General features: G+C 48.8%; 1 protein-coding gene and 1 long non-coding RNA gene across 2 annotated transcripts in view; both read left to right on the forward strand.

The window, feature by feature from the left end:
• LOC148090718 (uncharacterized) overlaps nucleotides 1-18,393 on the forward strand; it is a 42,589-nt gene that overhangs the window by 1,089 nt on the left and 23,107 nt on the right. Inside the window, exon 2 of the long non-coding RNA XR_015716377.1 lies at nucleotides 1,938-2,160. This is a non-coding gene — a long non-coding RNA (uncharacterized LOC148090718). The remainder of the gene's footprint in view (nucleotides 1-1,937; nucleotides 2,161-18,393) is intronic.
• TLNRD1 (talin rod domain containing 1) lies at nucleotides 4,684-7,214 on the forward strand. The gene has a single exon (XM_087829098.1). The coding sequence runs from the start codon at nucleotides 5,492-5,494 to the stop codon at nucleotides 6,578-6,580; it is 1,089 nt and encodes a 362-aa protein (XP_087685224.1). The 5' UTR covers nucleotides 4,684-5,491; the 3' UTR covers nucleotides 6,581-7,214.

The following is an 18,393-nucleotide window of genomic DNA, read 5'->3' on the forward strand; positions in this document are numbered from 1 at the left end:
CACTTAATTCAAATTCTCTGTAATACTGCAGTTGCCTTGATAATTTTCTCCCTTATAGGATTCTCCAAAATAGAAAATAAATCCAAAGCTCCAATACATGGGATGGAGAATTTACCTGTGAAAGCAAGCTTCACCTCCATGCCAGGCTCTCTAGTAAGCTAGATTGGAGGAAATTCTAGATTTCCCAGATTCTTGGGACCCAAATGCTCAGGGGTGCCTGCCAAGATATAGCTGGTCCTGAATGCAGGCCTCCCTCACCCACTAAGCTTCAGGTGAACAGAGAGACAGCACAGAGGGGAGGGAGGGGAGGAGGTGGGGATGGGGAGGACATGGGACTGATGGATGAGATCCTGCCCACATGTTCTTACTGTATGGGAACACACACACCAGAGAGCAAGAGGACATGCTAGGTAAGGCTTAGTGACTTGTCACACAGTCATCCTGCTCCCTAATGACTCATCGCCCCAGGAACATTAGGCTCATTCATCACCTATGGGGATGAATGCATCAGGGAAAAGGGAGGGGAAATGTTAATTTTCCAGATATTGAAAGATGATGATAAAGGGTGATGTTTGGCTGTGTGTAAGGAAGATTGCCTGAGATTGAATTGGCCCATCCCTGAGCACAAAAACAAAACAGAGGGACACCACTCCAAATGATACATCAATGCAGAGAATGCCCCAAACTGACTACCAGGTGGCACTGTAGACCAGACACAGCTTGGTTGGTGGTCTGTTAAGTCTGGAGTGCGAGGCGATAGTTGGGTATTTACATACAATGGAATGTTATTCATTCTTAAAGGGAAGGAAATTCTGACACATGCTTCAATATCAGTGAACCTTGATGACATTAAGTCAAATAAGCCAGACACAAAAGGACACATACTGTATGAGTCCACTTATATAAGGTACCTACAGTATATAGAGACCGAAAGTAGAACGTGGTTTCCAGGGCTGGGCAGAGTTATTGTTTAGTGGGTACAGAATTTCAGTTTGGGAAGATGAAAGATTTCTGGAGATGGATGGTGGTGATGGTTGCACAGTAATGAAATTATACTTAATACCACAGAAGGGATACATTCACAAAAATGGGTAAGATGGTAAACTTTATGTTATGAATATTTTACCACAATAAAATAAACAAACCAGAGTGCTCACAGTGTTGTCTTATATCTGCTTGAAGTCCAGGTGGTGGCTGCACCATTTAGAATTGGCAAGGAAGGAGGGAGAAGGGTCTCCCCACCTGCCTGCTCCATCTGGCAGTTCCACCTTTCTGGTCCTCCCCAAATCCTTAATTAGCTCTCTATTTGCATCTTGTTCATTCATTTATTTGTTAAATTCCTACTAAGTGGTGGCCTTGAGCCAGACAATACTTTCTCCAGTGGCCAAGTTCTTTTCTGCATGGTCCCAGCATCCTCTTGTCTGCTCCATATACCTTCCCCCAGCCAACCCTTCAGTATACATGTTTTCAGCTTTCTTTTCTCGCTCATTTTCCGTTTTAATGAAAAATACTTTACACAGTACCTTTGCTTCATATCATAATTTTAGGTTTTTTTAAAATATGTTTTTATTGATTTCAGAGAGGAAAGGAGACGGAGAGAGAAACATCAATGATGAGGGTCATTGATCAGCTTCCTCCTGCACGCCCCCTACTGGGGATGGAGCTGGAAACCCAGTCATGTGCCCTGACAGGGAGGGAATGGAACCATGATCTCCTGGTTCATGGGTCGATGCACAGCCACTGAGCCACGCTGGCCAGGGGCACAATATAATTTTAAAAGAGGGACAGGAGGGGTACATGCTGTTTTCTAATGAGAACACCCTTTCTCCAATGACTCTATTAATCAACTTAGACTAAAATATGCTACAGCAACAACCCTCAGATCTCAGTGGCTTGACACTGAGTTTACCTTTGCTCACGTTTTATGTCCAACACAGGTGAATAGAGGGTCTGTCCCACGGTCATGTAGGCTTGAGGAGGCCCCACCATCTGTCAGCCACAGCATCTAGAACACAGGCTCTGGAATAGTTACATCAGGGGAAGAGAGATTGAAGAATTACAGACTGGCTTTTCCCTGCCTCAGCCCATCACATCATTCTACCTAATTTCTTTGGTCAGAATTCATCACATGACTCTCCCGAGTTGTAACTGGACTATCTGGTAAGCAGTATTATCTCTGCTATAGTTTCTTTACTCTGTGCTCTCACTATCCCAGTAGTGAAATTGCAGTTCCCTGTTGGTGTGATTCTTGAGACTGTGTTGCCCTCTTTGAACTCTACTCTCCAGAAGGGGTAGAGCCCTCATATTCCTTAGATGCCTAGTACAGGGCCTGGCACTTGGTAGGTACACAGTTTGTGGAGTGAATCACTGGAGGCATAAAGTAAAGGTGACCTTAAGGTAGAGGTGGTACCTGGAAGGATCAGTTCAGGAGTTGCCCTATCTGAAAAAATGAAGCAGAAAGGACCAAGAAAACAATCTTACCAAATTTTTAATGCTGAACCGCACATCACTGAATACAATAGGACAGTCTGAGTAACACAGCTCATTGGTGGGATATAAACTCTTCAGCAGCAACAACAAAACAGGCTGCATATATGGAAGAAAAGGAAAATAGGATCCTGGGGTACCAAGTGGCTCTGGGGGAAAATCCCGACTCCAAGGCAGTTTCATAAACTCGGCATAGAGGGACAGGTTTGACTTCTTTCTCATAAGCTTTCGGTGCCATGTAGGCCTAAGGTGCTACTCCTGGGTGACCATGGAAAGAGCTTTATCTACCCAACTGTTTTTCCCTCATACAAAAATTAAAAGGGTTAACTCTACAGAATAGCTTCTTGTTCAAAAAACTGTGTTTTATTGGCCTTGTTTTGCAAAATATGAAGGCTTATCCAGATTTTAGAAGGTATCTAAGCAAACTTTATAAGTAGGGTGACTTCAGGGTTGTATCTCCTGTTCCTGGTTAATTTATTAATAGCATAGCTCAGAGTGTTTCCTTTGAACGATAAATTGCAAAGTCATCCTAGTTATATGTAACAATGACAACTGGCTGAAAAAGGTGACTCCAGGTCCTTGAAGCGGACTGAGGAACAAACATGTCTGTTGGCTGTACACACCCAGCCTGTGGCAGGCTGGGCACCTAGAGGGCCTGTTTCAGGCCTAAGAGGTGGGGCACTTGGCTAGGAGGAAGCCCAGGTGCTTCCACCAGTTCCTGGAAAATAAGGTCTGAGTGAATGAAAAGAGGTTGGGGTGGGCTCCTCTCCTGACCATGTGCCATCTCCCTGACCTTAGGAAGGCACTTAAGGCATTTGAGCATCAGTTTTCTTAAGAAAAACAGGGATAATGTTTCCCTCCAAAGGCTTGGCCATGATCACCCCATTCCCCGTTATGTAGCTGGAGACCTAGAGTTTATAGGAGGGCAAACTGTGCCAATCAAGGCTCGTTCTGACAGCTACTATTTATGAGCCAAATACTCAAGCAGTCAGTGCAGAGTACTGTATCTCACTTTGAGATGAGAAAACGCATCCTTGGAGGGAGAACTTGCACTAGGTCACAACTGACAAGTGGCTGGGGAACGAGCGACCCCAGGAAGTCTGGTTCAGAGCCCGCGCTTCAGCCGCGTGAGAGGCACCGGCTGAAAGGGAGGCGCAGCCAGCGCCCAGCTGTGCTCTTGGGGCTCCACATCCAGTGCGCCTCCCTCACCCCGCTCAGCCCCTCGATCCCACCGCGGGAGACAACCAACCACACAAAGGGCAGGGGGAATGCTTGGAAAACCGGACGATGTCCAGCAAAACGCGAAGACTGGACCCCAGCAAGTCCTTAGGGGATGGTGTCTAGTGTCCTCCCCCTCCTGGTGCAGGAAACAGGTCACCTTTGAGACCTGCTCCCTGGGCGGGGAAGACGCGTGGAGTCCCAGCCTGGCTGAGCGCTTACGTAAGGCCAACTGGCGGCTGCGCCCCAACTCCCCAGAGCGCGCGCGGAGCCCTTGCCGGGTGGCCTCCATCCCGTCCTACCTCCCCGCCTCTTCCCGAGGGCCGCCGGGAGGCCCGGGACCACCGGCCCGGCCCGGCCGGGGCGTCCGCGGTGGGCGGCGGCGTCCTCCGGCAGCCGCCCGCTTCCCGGGGGAGGAGCAGCGCATCGCGCAAGCATCCGGCAGAGGCGAGGGGGCGGAGGAAGGCGAGAGGAGGAAGCGGGATTTAAACGAAAGGCGGTGACGCCACACAAAAGATTTCTATAGGCTCCAGGGAGGCTGCGGCCGAGGCGGCGGCGGCGGCGAGCGGGGGCGAGGCCGGCCGGGACCAGGATAGCCTCCAGCAGCCCGGCGGGCGGGCGGCGCGCCCACGGCCGCGCTCAGAGGAGCAGAGCGGGGAGGAGGCGGCGTTTTACTCTGCCTTTCGGCCCCCGCCCTTCCTTTCAGTTTCTCCGGCTCGCTCGGAAGTTGGAGGTTGACAAAAATGGCAGGAGCCAGGGCCCGGGCGGGTGGCCGCAGCACCGCGGGTACCTTTTGAGTTGGCCCGGCCACGGGGGACACGCGCGCAGGACGTCCGATGCGCAGGGCCCGGGTTCCCGGGAGAGCTGAGCCGCTGCGGGCCCGAGGTGAGGAGGTGCCGGGCATGGACTCGCGCCGACAGCCGGCTGCGGGCCGCGGGGCGCGCGGGGCCGGAGGGCGTGCCGCCCGGGCGCCGGGCCGCGCACTGTGAGTCGCGAGGCGGGAAGGGCCGCCGGGCGTGGCGGGCGGGCGGCGGACAGAGCGCTAGCGGGCGGCCTCCGTGCGCAATCCGTGCAGCTCCCGCCCGACTGACTCGGCGAGGCCGCGCCAGCACCGGCCACACCCTCGGCCCCGCCACCACCGGGCCGCTTCCCGAGAGCTGGAAGCAGGAGATGCGCCGGGGCGGTCTCGGGTCCCTAAGAAACAGCCCCTGCCGCTGTCGCGGGAAAGTGCCGCCGGGTGTGGTCCCGGCGCCTGAAGCCCACGTGCACCACCGAACCCAGGAGGGTGACAGCAGAGCCCACCCGGGCCGCGGCGCGGGCTCCTCCCTGAGGAAGGGATTTTGATTTCAAAGAAAGGAAGGAAGGAAAGACAACTCCCAGCTTCCCCTCCCGCCCTCCCGCTTCTGCGGCCGGGCCAGGCCATGCCCAGGAAGGCGGCGGCGGCCCGGCAGAAGGGACTTTCCTGGCGGCCCGGCGACGAGGAGCGCTTACTGTGAGTTTGCTGTGCCCGGTTCATGGTTCCTGCAAGCCCTCCCGGAGGCCGGAGGCCGAACGCCACAGCACCTCCCCGCGCCTCAAAGAGCAGGAGCCTTCTGCGTCCCCTGGCCTGCGGGCCCGCCCCGCGCCGCCACCCCGCGCCCTCCGCCCGCGGCGGTGGATGGCATGATGGTGCGGGGAAGGCACCGCGGCCCTGGCCAGCTGAGTCGCGACGGCCGCGGAGGTGGCGGCAGTGGCAGCGGCGGCGGTAGCAGGCTCCCCAGCGGCATGCCAGTGCCCCCCGGGCGCGATGGCTAGCGGCAGCGCTGGGAAGCCCACCGGTGAGGCGGCTTCTCCGGCTCCTGTGAGTGCCGTCGGCGGAACCAGCTCGCAGCCGCGGAAAAGGCTGGTGTCCCTGTGCGACCAGTGCAAGGGCAAGATGCAGCTGGTGGCCGACCTGCTGCTGCTGTCGAGCGAGGCCAGGCCCGTCCTCTTCGAAGGCCCTGCCTCCGCCGGTGCCGGTGCCGAGTCCTTCGAGCAGTGCCGGGACACCATCATCGCGCGCACCAAGGGGCTCTCCATTCTCACCCACGACGTGCAGAGCCAGCTCAACATGGGCCGCTTCGGAGAGGCGGGTGACAGTCTGCTGGAGCTGGGCGACCTGGTAGTGTCACTGACGGAATGCTCTGCCCATGCGGCCTACCTGGCAGCGGTGGCCACACCAGGTGCCCAGCCCGCGCAGCCAGGCCTGGTGGACCGCTACCGTGTGACTCGCTGTCGCCACGAGGTGGAGCAGGGCTGCGCCATGCTGCGCGCCACCCCGCTGGCGGACATGACCCCGCAGCTGCTGCTGGAGGTGTCGCAGGGCCTGTCGCGCAACCTCAAGTTTCTGACAGATGCATGTGCTCTGGCCAGTGACAAGTCCCGAGACCGCTTTGCGCGCGAGCAGTTCAAGCTGGGCGTCAAGTGCATGAGCACGAGCGCGTCGGCGCTGCTGGCCTGCGTGCGCGAGGTCAAGGCGGCGCCCAGCGAGCTGGCGCGCAGCCGCTGCGCGCTCTTCAGCGGGCCGCTGGTGCAGGCGGTGAGCGCGCTGGTGGGCTTCGCCACCGAGCCGCAGTTCCTGGGTCGCGCAGCGGCCTTGAGCTCCGAGGGCAAAGCCGTGCAGACCGCCATCCTCGGTGGCGCCATGAGCGTGGTGTCGGCCTGCGTGCTCCTGACCCAGTGCCTCAGGGATCTGGCGCAGCACCCGGACGGGGGCGCCAAGATGTCGGACCACAGGGAGAGGCTGAGGAACTCGGCCTGCGCCGTGTCTGAAGGCTGCACCCTGCTATCTCAGGCTTTAAGGGAGAGGTCTTCGCCCAGGACTTTACCGCCAGTGAATTCCAATTCTGTGAATTAGCACCCCCCACCCCCTTCTTCCACCCCCAGACTAAAGGAAGATACTTATTGTCTGCCCCTCTCCATTTATACCAAAGAAATCGTAGGTGAAGCTCCCACCCCAGCCCCCACGTTAAATGCTCGAAAGGAATCTTCCAGAAGGCAGGGCCACGCATCCAATTTACACACGCACTCGGGCCCGTGCCCAGCCGCCCATACACAGTAGGGACCTGGAGATGGAAGATGTGTAACCTGCTGCTGCGGGATTACCCCCTCCCCACCCCAGCTCCTCTTCAGGAATCCCTCACCTAAACTTTATTAATTAATTGCGCAGGAAGGAGGTCATGGGTTCATTTCTTTTTATGGTCTTTTTTTTTCCTAATTAAAAGAAAGGTTACCTCAGTTTTCACTCCTTAGACATGGATGTAGCTACCTTTTTTGTATGTTGTTACTTTTTAAGTTGGATTAGGCTTATACTTGGTGTGGAAAGAGTCTGACCTTGCCATGTGATTTGCGAATGGGGGGAAAAGCTACTGTGAGTGTGTGTTTTATTTTCTGATTTACACTAGAGTGATTTTTTCCCCCCCAATGTCAAGTTTTTACCTTGCATGTACTGGAGTATTTATTTCATCTATTAAAATGTTATGTTTCTCAGATGGCTTTTTGCGATTATTGTGCAATTTCAATAATTGCGATGTTATATGCTGCATGTCATCTGTGGAAGTGTACTTCATTCAGTAGCAGTAGGTGGGTTCCCAGTCCTCAACCCTTTCCACCTTTCCCTCGAGTTACTTTGAGCAGCCTAGAATTCAGGAAGAAGGGAAGTCTGACTTGTACTGTGCCTGTCTTTTTCAGATTAACTCTGTGGGGTATGCCAGCCTTCCCAGTCAGAGGATCTGTGAGTGGAACTGTAAACATTCCATACATTCAACTGTACATCAAGTGAGAGCCTGTCACCTCTTTTATGTAGACAGATCTATTCAGACCAGATCCAGTTACTCATGATTTTAGAAGAAAGCATAGAGGGTTCTAGATTTTTTAATGGAGGGACAGCTATTCGGGAAAGTGTTAAGAACTTACTAGAATCATAGCATAATTGCAAGCAAAAGGTTTATTTTTGTGAACTTGATCTCGTAAGATACGCCTTGGTTGATGGAAGAATGCTTTGTTAATTGAAATTTGGAGTTATGTAAAGGTAGTTTTCCTTTCTGCAAACATTTTAAGAAAAAAGGCGGGGAGAGGAGTGTGTAGTTTTGCTGAACCCAGCGAAGTTTTGGATGTTTTGTCACTGAAGGTCAAGAAATTTATATGCAGTTCTTGCCCTGGGAGAGCCCCATGGATAAAAACTAATACGTGCTTTAAATTTGCTCAGTTTACATATTTCTTGGGATTGGTTGTACGTAAACCTTTGCACTTCCCACAGACCTGAAAAGAAAGAATTTTTCACCTAATATGTTAGAAAGAAAGGAAAGCCATATCATTTTACTTGAATGGCTGGCTGTCTTTATGAGAACATAAAATTCAACGTGTAAAACATCTTTAAACCTGTGTTGAGTAAAACAGACTATTTAGTTTCTCTGCATTTGATGTTTGAAAAGTCTTAAAGTGGTGGGGTGTATAAATTATTTTTCATTTTTATTATTTTTTTAATCCTCACCTCAGGATATTTTTTCCATTGATTTTTTTAGAGAGAGTAGAAGGGAGGGAGGGAGAGGGAGAGAAGCATCTTTGTGAGAGACACATTGATCAGTTGCCTCCTGCACTCGCCTAGACTGCGGCCAGGGATCAATCCTGCAAACCAAGCGTGTGCCCTTGATCGGGAATCGAACCCTCAAGCCTTCGGTGCTCGGGCCAACACTCTGACCGCTGAGCCACAGCGGCCAGGGCTGGGGTGTATAAGTTTTTAAAAAATGGTCAAGAAAGTTGGTGCTTTTCTCTCTTAGGCCTAATAGATTTAAATTTTTAAGCTCATTAAAAGGTGAATGTTCAATCTTCTCCCCCTTCTTGTCTTTAAATTCTGGGTCAGTCAAGTTCAGGAAGTATTTGGGGGAAGGAAGGCTAACCCATGAGCTAATGACAGTCCTGCCTGCCTATAGGAATTTTTACTTACTTGTATTCGTTGGATTTCCATAAGTAACGCTGGACTTAATAATTAAATGGTTCATTTAACCTATGCAGATCACAAAGAATTGGAAAGGAACAGAGAAAAGTAAAATTAAGGCCAGAAGGCTGTAACTTTAATTATGAAAAAAAAGAAATGGCAATTGTTCCTCGGACTCATTTCTTGCAGAAGCAATTTTCAGGACAATGCAAGCTCCCCCCAAAATCACTTTCTTTATGTACTTCAGTGGCGCTAGGTAGCTAGTCTTAATTGTGGAAATTTTTTTCTCTTGGTTAAGCAGTAGCTGCTGTTAACATTTCTGTGTAGTTAAGGTTTTGACTTGCAGTATTCAAAATATCCTCTGAAGTTAGGTTCAATGGTGTGTTCACCTCTTTCCCCCTCTGTCTCTAAGATGAAGTTTAGGGTTTTTCTTCCAGCAGGTGGCTCGAAATGAATTCTGCTTGCGTTTTTTTTCAGCAGGGTTTAGGAAACCAGCCTGAGGAATGCAGTATCTCGGCCTCTGCATTGCTTGGCTCCGCACAGGATTTGGGCACAGGCCTTTGACATTTTAACTTTCTTGTAGTGTACCAAGTTGCTAGACTTGTTTTTCAAATAGCCCTCATTTTTATAAAGGAGCATCTCAGACCTATTTCATTGGGTTTAATAAGGTCAGCAGAGATAACTGGTTTCAGGAATAAAATCACACTGGCCTGATTTTTTTTTTTTTAAATTAAACCACACTAGAGTTAATTTAAGACATCAATTCTCCAGCTTTTCTGACTTCCCAGGGCAAGTTTTCTTACACAGGCTTAATGGGCACCATCCTGACTGGGGATGTTGAAAACCTTCCTTTGAATGGGCATGAGAGAAGGAGGTCATCACTGCTAAGTACTTGGAACAAAAGCCATTACTTACCCCAAGCAAATGGGACAAAGGCTTTCAAACGCAAGACTTAACTAGTAATAAGCAGACCTGCCTTTCCGTGGCTGTTGATGTTAAGAAATCCAGAAATTACATTTATGTTTATGTGCGTGTGTATTTTTATTCCTACCTTTATCTTCATCTCCACCCCAGGTTTTTTTTTCTAATTCAGTCATATTTCTCAGGAACTACTTAGTTTTATAATTCTGAAAGCATCAGTTACATCTGATTGGTTATTTTATAAACACTTTTTTTTTAAAAGCTGGCATAGGGATCTAAACTATTTGGCAGTTTGAAATGGCTAATTTTAACAGAAACACCTGTTTTTCGGAATGAATGTGACTATGGTAACACAGCTCAGGCAGAGGATTTGAAAAATGACTGCTTGGTAAATGTGAAAGGACTTGGAGAGGAAACTGCCGAAGCCTCCATAGCACTTTTACCTGTGGAGCTATTCCCTGGGCTGCCCTCAGTGCCCAGGTTTCCAGTGTAGACACAGATACTGATGTTCTCTCCCAGGCAATTTTTTTTTTTTTTTGGCATGAGTATGTGTGACATAAATTGGCCTATTTTTCCTAAGTAGTGTTTTCTTTAGGGTCATTTGGGTAAGTGAATTGTCAGCTTCCACTGGCAGAAGAAGGTTCGAAACTTGAACTGTCCAGATAGTAGAGGGGGAAAGTGTAATACTAGTGTCTGTGATTGGGATGGATGTAACCGGAAAGCCCCTTCAGGTCAGGGGCTACAATGCCTCGCACGTGTAATTTTGAAATGAATGTGTGTACAAGACACCCACAACAAGTATACATAAGCAAGTTGTAAAGTTGTTTTAGAAATGACAGTTTTAATGGTCATTCATTTGGCAAATATTTAATGGAATCCAACCGTGTGTGCTGGCACTGTGCTGGGCACTGGGGTACAGCTGTGAGTGAGGCACGGTTCCTCCCCTTGCAGAGACTCGGTGCTATGTGGACACACAGCGTGAGCAGCATCCTGGGCCCTCCCTGAGGCCTGCTGGATCAGAAACGTGGGGTGGATCGGTCTGCATTTTCAGGCCTTCCGTGGCAATTCTGATGCACGTCCACTCCACAGAACCAGGGGCCTGCAGTGCCTTTCTATTCCCCACCAACTTGAAGCCCTGAGCACTTCTGTATCAGGAGGCTGCAGCATTTCTGCAAGTTACTTGTTTGCTCAGCTGTTGGTTTCCCTGGGTATTGTGAACCCCTGTCTTCAGATAGAGAACATAATTTTGTCTCTCCTGCCATTTGGAATTGGCAGGTTTCTGTGTGTGTGTGTGTGTGTGTGTGTGTGTGTGTGTTTGTTTTTACAAGTACAAAGTTCTCCCCCTTCCCCTGCCACCCCTTCGAGATGAACTAAAGTCATAGTAAACTAGCAAATTATCTTTTTATGTTTTTGCACGTTGTTGATTTATGTCGTGGAAATCTAGAACAGGCAGACAAACTAATTAAAAATCTACCCTTTAGCTCTTTGGCTGACCAAGAAAGAGCATTTTGCTATTTAGTTTGTAAAGTAGTCTTCAAAACCAAGTGAAGCATACAGACTTACTTCAAAAGTCATTTAGGGATAACCAGAGTCTGCAGTACACTTAGGAAATATGCCCTTTAAGGCCAACCGTGCACCAACAGTCAGGATGACCGGTCAGAGCCTCCCTGCTCACAAGGGCAGTCCTGGGAGCTGGCATTGGCTTCACCCAGGAACTTGATGGACAGCAGACTCTGGGCCCCACCCCAGACCTACCCAATCAGAATCTGTTCTGTGGCAAGATCTCCAGGTCATTTCTGGGCACATTAACTTTGAGAAACACTGTGTTAGGAGATAAATGTCCTGGCCGTGACCAAATCATGGCTTTATTCTTTACTGTGGAAACATAGGCATTTATTAGGTCTATTTAGATCTTTTCATGTATATTATGTAATCGGGTCCTAAGAGAAATCATGTGATGTCAGCAGGTAGTCATTGTGCATGTCATCTAAACATTTGCAAGCCTGTTTTCCTGTTGTAAACATTAAATCAAATATTTATAATGAATCACCATGATGTGTAAGGCCTTGGGATGAGCACCAGAGACTAGTCCTGTCTACTTCATAAGGTCATCCAGAGGATCATCTAAAACACTTTATGTTGAAGTCAGTTTCCCCTACTAATTTTGCCTTTCCCCTCCCAGGAATTTGACACAGCAGATGCATTGTGATAGCCCCACAGATGGCCCAAACAAAGAGCATAGCCCTGTCTTCTAAGTATGCCTCTATTCTATGTGACAGACCATCCAGGTTCTCTGAAATACTGGGTGTCTTCGGTTCCTAAAACCACAATGGCACTCAGACATTTTAGACATCAGAAGGGGTTTGAAAGCTAATTTACATTTGTTAGTGTAATTTAAAAATCCACATACTGATTTTAAACTTCCTTTACTAATAACACACCTATATCCAGATTTTGTTAAAGTAGGACACAGGGAACTTTTTTAAAAAATATATGTTTTTATTGATTTTATAGAAAGAGGAAGGGAGAGAGGGAGAGATAGAAACATCCATGATGAGAGAGAATCAGATCAGCTGTCTCCTGCATGTTCCCCACTGGGGATCAAGCCCGCAACCCGGGCATGTGCCCTGACTGGGAATCGAACTGGTGACCTCTTGGTGCATGGGGTGATGCTCAACCAACTGAGCCACACTGGCTGGGCACAGGGAACTTCTTTAATCCTGTGTTTTGAGAAGGAAACTATATGTGAGCAGCCCTGGAAAACTGCTCATGGTGCAGTGCACCCCCTAAGTGCTAATAGTTTTTTACTTTGTTCTAATTTGCCTAAATTTTGGATGCCACTCAAGATACCTGTCAAGTGAAAAATCACTTGTTAGTTCCCTTGGTTATACTATCAGTCAGCTTCTTAGGAGGCCAAGGTTGATGTCAAACCTCTGAAATTGAGAGATCTACTTTCGGAAACCTAGGTTAACTTAGTGCTCACTGATGTATGCCCTCTCAGCATCAGCTTTTCTTTTTGTGCTGACCATCAGCTTCCTGTTTTAAATTAATTGGCAAGCCATTCCAGCACCTTCCCTCAGACAAAATTTTGGTAAAATGATTCTCTCAAACGTTTCCTTGGTGGTTAGGTTTTACTTAAACTTTCCTTTTCCTGTGAGTTCCATGATAAAGATATTTCTAAAAACATAAATAGGATTCTAGTTTTATTATCACTTGGAATTTAACTTTTTTAATGTATTGGTTTTAGAAGAAGGGGCGGGGAGAGAAACATTGATATTGTTCCCCTTAGTTATGCCTCACTGGTTGATTCTTGTATGTGCCCTGACCAGGATGGAACCCACAACCGTGGCGCATCGGGATGATGCTCTGACCAATTGAGCTACCTGGCCAGGGCTGGGATATTTTTTTAAATATTTTTCCATTGCTTTTCAGAGAGGGAGGAAGGGAGGGACATTGGTGTGAAAGAGACACATCGACCGGGGCCAGGGATGGAGCCTGCAACCAAGGTGCGTGCCCTTGGCCAGAATTGGACCCTTCAGTCCCCCAGGCCAATGCTCTAACCACTGAGCCAAACCAGCGAGGGCTGAAATTTAATCTTTAAAGTTATTAGTAATGCTATGGAAAGTTGTTTGAAGAACTGATGAAAATAGGTCATCTGATTTTTTTCAGCTGTCTTAGCAGTTTCCGTGATACCTTTTCGTTACGTGGAGTCTGCACTACAGCTTTAGATAGATGTGGCTTGTCACCAAAGAGAGTCTCGTGAAGATGGCTCTAAATCCAATTTCCTTCAGCCACAATGACTCTGATAGCTCAGGACAAAATAGGAGTTTTCTGCCCTGGTCGGATGGCTCAGTTGGTTGGAGCGTTGTCCAGTGAGCCAGGATTGCGCGTTTGGTCCCTGGTCAGGGCACATACAAGAAACAACCAGTGAATGCATGGATGGGTTGATGTCTTTCTCTCTCCTTCCCCTCACCTCTCTTTTTCTCTCTCTCTTTTTCTCTCTCTTTCTCTCCCTCTCCCCTCTTCCCCTCTCTCTTTCCCTTCCTCTCTCTCTCTCTAAAATCAATAGATAATTTTTTTTTAAAGTTTTTAAAAAATAGGAGTTTTCCCACATAGATTACCCATGTAACTAAAACACAACTATTGACTGAATGGACATGAAATTTTAAAGGTGATCCAGTTCCGTTGTCCCTTTCTGGAGCTCGATCCAAAGCTACTTGCTCGCTAAGTTTCCTAGAAACACTGAAAATTCTTGACTTCACTGGGTCTTCTTCCTTCACGGGCAACCACGGAACACCTACCTGATAGATCTACACTATCAATAGGTGAGGGTGTGAGACCATTGCCACATAGGGTCAAGTTGCTGCTAATGACACTGACTATATCATTAGTTGGGCCTAGAACAGTGTCGGGTTTAGCAAGTCTGATGGTAAAATGTTTCTGATTTAGCAAACATTTACTGGGCTTCTGGGACAGTGTTAGGCATGTTCTGTCTGTTAATTTAAGAGGACTGACTCTAAGCCACAAACTGGTGACTGTTAGGAACAATCCCAGAAGCCTTGCCCTTGGTTGTCCTCAATAAAATCAATGATGCTGCTTTTCCTCCGAAAGAGGTGCTTCCCAGGTCCACCATCCTTCTGCATTACATCTGTATAACTGCAAAAGACACGGGCCTGTGAGAGCAGCTTCCAGAATCTCATCGTTTGGATGACTGAGGAGCTGTAAATAGGCACTGCCCTGTTTTGACAGAACACTTTCCCTTTAGATCCGTTAAATGGTTTTAGCATTATGCGGACTGATTCTTCTTGGACATGTGAGGATTATTTACTTTAAATGCTACAAGGAAAATGTTTTAAATATATTAAGACACGTGAGCCTGTTTGTTTCCCATGGAAATGCAGCCATGAAATTCTGTGTGGTGTGAACATCTATGGATTGTCAGATCTCAGGGCCAAGGCACTTGAGCTGTCCCTACCATCTTTGTAGTTTGAGAAGTGAACTCTGTAGTGTCCGCTGGGAGTTCATTTAGGTTTTTTGAAGGACTTCCTAATTGGCTAACCTAAATTGTTCCTCCTGCATTGTTTTGGCCCATTTTTTTCCTGGCCGAGAAGAGAATGGCTCACAAACTCCATGCAGAGGACCAGGCGTTCTTCAGTGCCTCTGGGGATGTGATATTGGGAGCCTTACCCTGGGTTTTTCAGGAGTCTCCAGTAGACATTTCTTAAGACTGAGTTTGTACCAGGAGTTGGAAGATGGAATGTAGCTTAGAATGTAGTGCAAATGGTAGAAAGGAAGAAAAAAATCGCGAGAGTCCAGGACAAGCACTGTAATTAATGTAAATGAGGATCCTGGAGTTTAGGTCTTTGGCTGTTTTGTACCTTGTAGTCTTTAGAGTTGATCAACTTGGATGTATTATCCTGGCAACTAGGAGGAAGGATTTTGGCATCAGAGTCAGTCTTTCCTACTCTCAGTGCCAGGTGACCACATATAATTTAAGTGGGAATGTCACTGACTTCTCTGTGTAGCTGGACGGTAGCTTCCAGTGAGAGACTGCAAGTGCCTTACTTACGAAGTGGGCTCTATTCCAATGCCCAGGGATCATTTGCTTTTCTGCTCATTAATTTAGAGCAGCATTGATACACAGTGTAGGGCTGTTCCTGGACTGGTTTGCTCTGCAAGAAGCAAAACAGGGTCCCTCACCACCACCCTCACCCCATCCACACTGCTGGTCTGACTTTGGACCAGGATCCCTTGGCGAGGCGGGTGGGACCAGGTCCTGGGCCTGGCTGCCTGCTGTCTTTGCGGAACACTGAGAGCCCAGCTGGTGCACCTGAAGATGTATCTGGTCAGGAGGGGGGCCGGCTGATAGGCTGGGAGCCTTCCAAGGCAAGAACCGGGACTTTTTTTCCCTCTGCCATCTGTAGCAGGTGGCCAGCGTGCTCAGATGTTTGTCTGATGAAAGAAAAGTGATAGTCGGCATGTTTTGAGCTCCTACTATGTAAGCAAAGACCTTTACATGCTGTCTTTCATTCCATAAAGCAGCCTTTTGAGGTGTGAACTCTTGTCCTCATTTTACGGCGAGGGCGCTAACCTGAAACCGCCTGCCCTTGGCTATAAAGAATCCAGGCCTGTCTGGCAGAGCCCAGCATTCTTGCCCACGGCTGCAGGGAATGAATGAATTTCTAGGATGGAGCCTTTCTGCCCTGTGAGGTCGTGATGCTCCCCAACTCCATTATTGTGTAACCTTACAAATGACAATTGTTGTGTGTTTCCTCCTGAGCCTTGGTGTGAGTCCATCCCTGGCCATGTACAGAGGGCCCCATGCCCACAGCTCCCTCGTGAAGTCACAGGCAGAGCGACCATGGGGACAAATGGCTTTCTACCTGCTGCACGGTCCTGGTGTCCCGGAGGACCCTCGAGGAAGACCGACCTTTGGTCTGTCAAGTACCCTCCACTTGGATTTCTAAAAGGCATCCATCTTCGTTACTTGCTCGCTTACAGCGCGCCGTGGTTTCCTTATTGACTGTGGGATAAAAGACAAACTCCTAATCGAAGCATCTGCAGCTAGTGTGGAGCCTCTCAGCTCCCTGCAAATGACCTTCCACCCATCATAGTACTTGTCCAGTTCCCTGCATTGTCATGCTCCCACCCCTGAGTTTTCATACAAGCCGTCTCTTCATGGGAAGCTCATCTGCTCCCTGCTTCTCCCCTTCCCACCCCCCTGACTCCAGCCTGCGGGACAACCTATCCCTATAACAGTACTCACCAAGTTATAATTCCTATCCTTGTTCCCAGTCTGTACCATCATCAGGTGGCCCAGTCATCTTTTTATTTCCATACTGACACATAGTAGGCCCCAATAAACATCTCTGCATGAGCAAACGCAGTGTTTATGAGTCCTACCAAAATATTTCATTAACCTCTCCCTTTGTCTGGGTTATCTTTAGTCAGTTACCACGGTCTTTCTTTTGCATTGTCCTTCCTGGGACCCTCAGCATCTGTTCCTTACCCCCAACTGCACTGCCAGGACCCTGGGTCAGGTCCATATTGGCCTTTGCCTGTCCAGTGCTGTACCCCAAGTCTCCGGACTGCACCCTGGGTCAGGCAGCCCGATCAGGCCTGCCTTCATCATCATCTCCCTTGATGCAGCAAATTTAGACCCAAAACTGCAGCTTCAAGTAGTCAATGCTTTCAACACATTTATTGAGCACCAACAGTACGCAGCTGAACTGGGCCCACAGTGGGTAGGACTGAGCCCTGGTCAGGCTGTGGCCATCATCTCCCACTGCCCCTGGCCCAAGCCACGGTTTCAGTGTCACAGATCTCAGGTGCTCCAAGCTCTGCGCCTCGGCTGGGGTTGGCCTCTGTCTGCATGAAGTGTCATTCCATTCCTCTGGGCAGTTGCTAAACCCTCAGCCCAGACTACTTCCAGTGCTGCAGACAGGGCTGCCCTGACATGTCTGATCCTTCAAAGACCTACCAGGGATTTGGGTGGAATCCTAGCGAAGACTTGAGAGGCCCTGGACAAACCGACCTCTCTTCCCTCAGCTGCTCTAGGTTCCTTGAGGCCTCAGCTAAATCTTGGGTCTGGGCTGTGAGCTTCAGGACTCGGTGCCCACGGGTGATGGTTCCCATTGGGGTTCTCAGGGTGGTGCGGAGCCCACAGGGACATGGAAACAATGTGCTACCCGGGAAGGGTGTTTTCCCACAAACGGACTAAGAACCAATATTCTCCAGGGAGCCTTTGAAGCCAGCGTGAGAATTGACCAAGGGAGTGAGTCCTGGCTTTCAATTCCATAATTGTTATAACACAGAAATTACTCATGACTTTCCATAATCAAGTTTGGGTTATAATCGTGCACTTAAGCAGAGCTCTGGGGTGAGCAATGCCCACCAGCATCCCCTGCCTGCATCTTTCCTGCCCAGGCCCAGGTCCTGTGAAGGCAGAAAAGAAGCTGAAGCCATAGGGAAGGGAAACAGGGGTGCTCTGTCAAAACAGGGGGGCACTGACAGCCTCAGAGGCCTCAGTATCCACAGCAACCTGTTTTTACATCTACCATTTGAAGAGTTTCATTCTATCTGGTTTTGTTTTGTTTTTCATTTGATAGCTGATACTACCTAAAACATAAGATTATAGTGATCTTATTGAAATTAAAGGATTGTTTAAAACAAAAGTATCACATCTATTTGATTATTTAACTTTTTCCTTCCATCTCTGAAATTCTGGTTTTGGTGGAGTAATAAAAGGAGATAGAGTTCCTACAGCTGCACTTAAGTGCCAGGGTAATTTTCATAAAAACAAATGAGTTGCTCGTGTCCCCTGTCTTGGATCAAGGAGCCTTGGAAGGGGCTGGGGGAGCTGGAGCTCAACTGGAAGCCTTTTGGCACAGGCTGAGCATCTGTAGTATGAGGTTCAGTGCGATGGTCACCAGGTGACCCAGCTTCTCTCAGACTGCTTTTCAACTTTGAAAAAAATGATGTGAACACCAAGTGAAAAGAACAATGATCTTGCTGGTCCCGCTTTAAGCACACCCCAAAACTTGCCACAGGCTCAGGGTCACAAGCTAGGGTCCTGTTTCCCAGCGCAAGGAGGAATCAATGTGAAGGGCAGTCGTGACAGGGGAAGTCTGTGCTTTCTGTCTTCTTATCTCCCTGCCCTCTCCCCAAACACTCCCCAAATATCTCCTATCCTGGGACGCCTGCATCCTAATCCTTAGAGATGAGCTCACAGCGGCTGAGGCAGGCTTACCAACCACAGCATAACCCCAGCTTCAACTTCTCCAAGGTGAGCATCTTCTCAGCTCACTGCCTCT

Source organism: Miniopterus natalensis, chromosome 22 (assembly GCF_054644295.1).
Source record: "Miniopterus natalensis isolate mMinNat1 chromosome 22, mMinNat1.hap1, whole genome shotgun sequence".
Classification (NCBI taxonomy): domain Eukaryota; kingdom Metazoa; phylum Chordata; class Mammalia; order Chiroptera; family Miniopteridae; genus Miniopterus; species Miniopterus natalensis.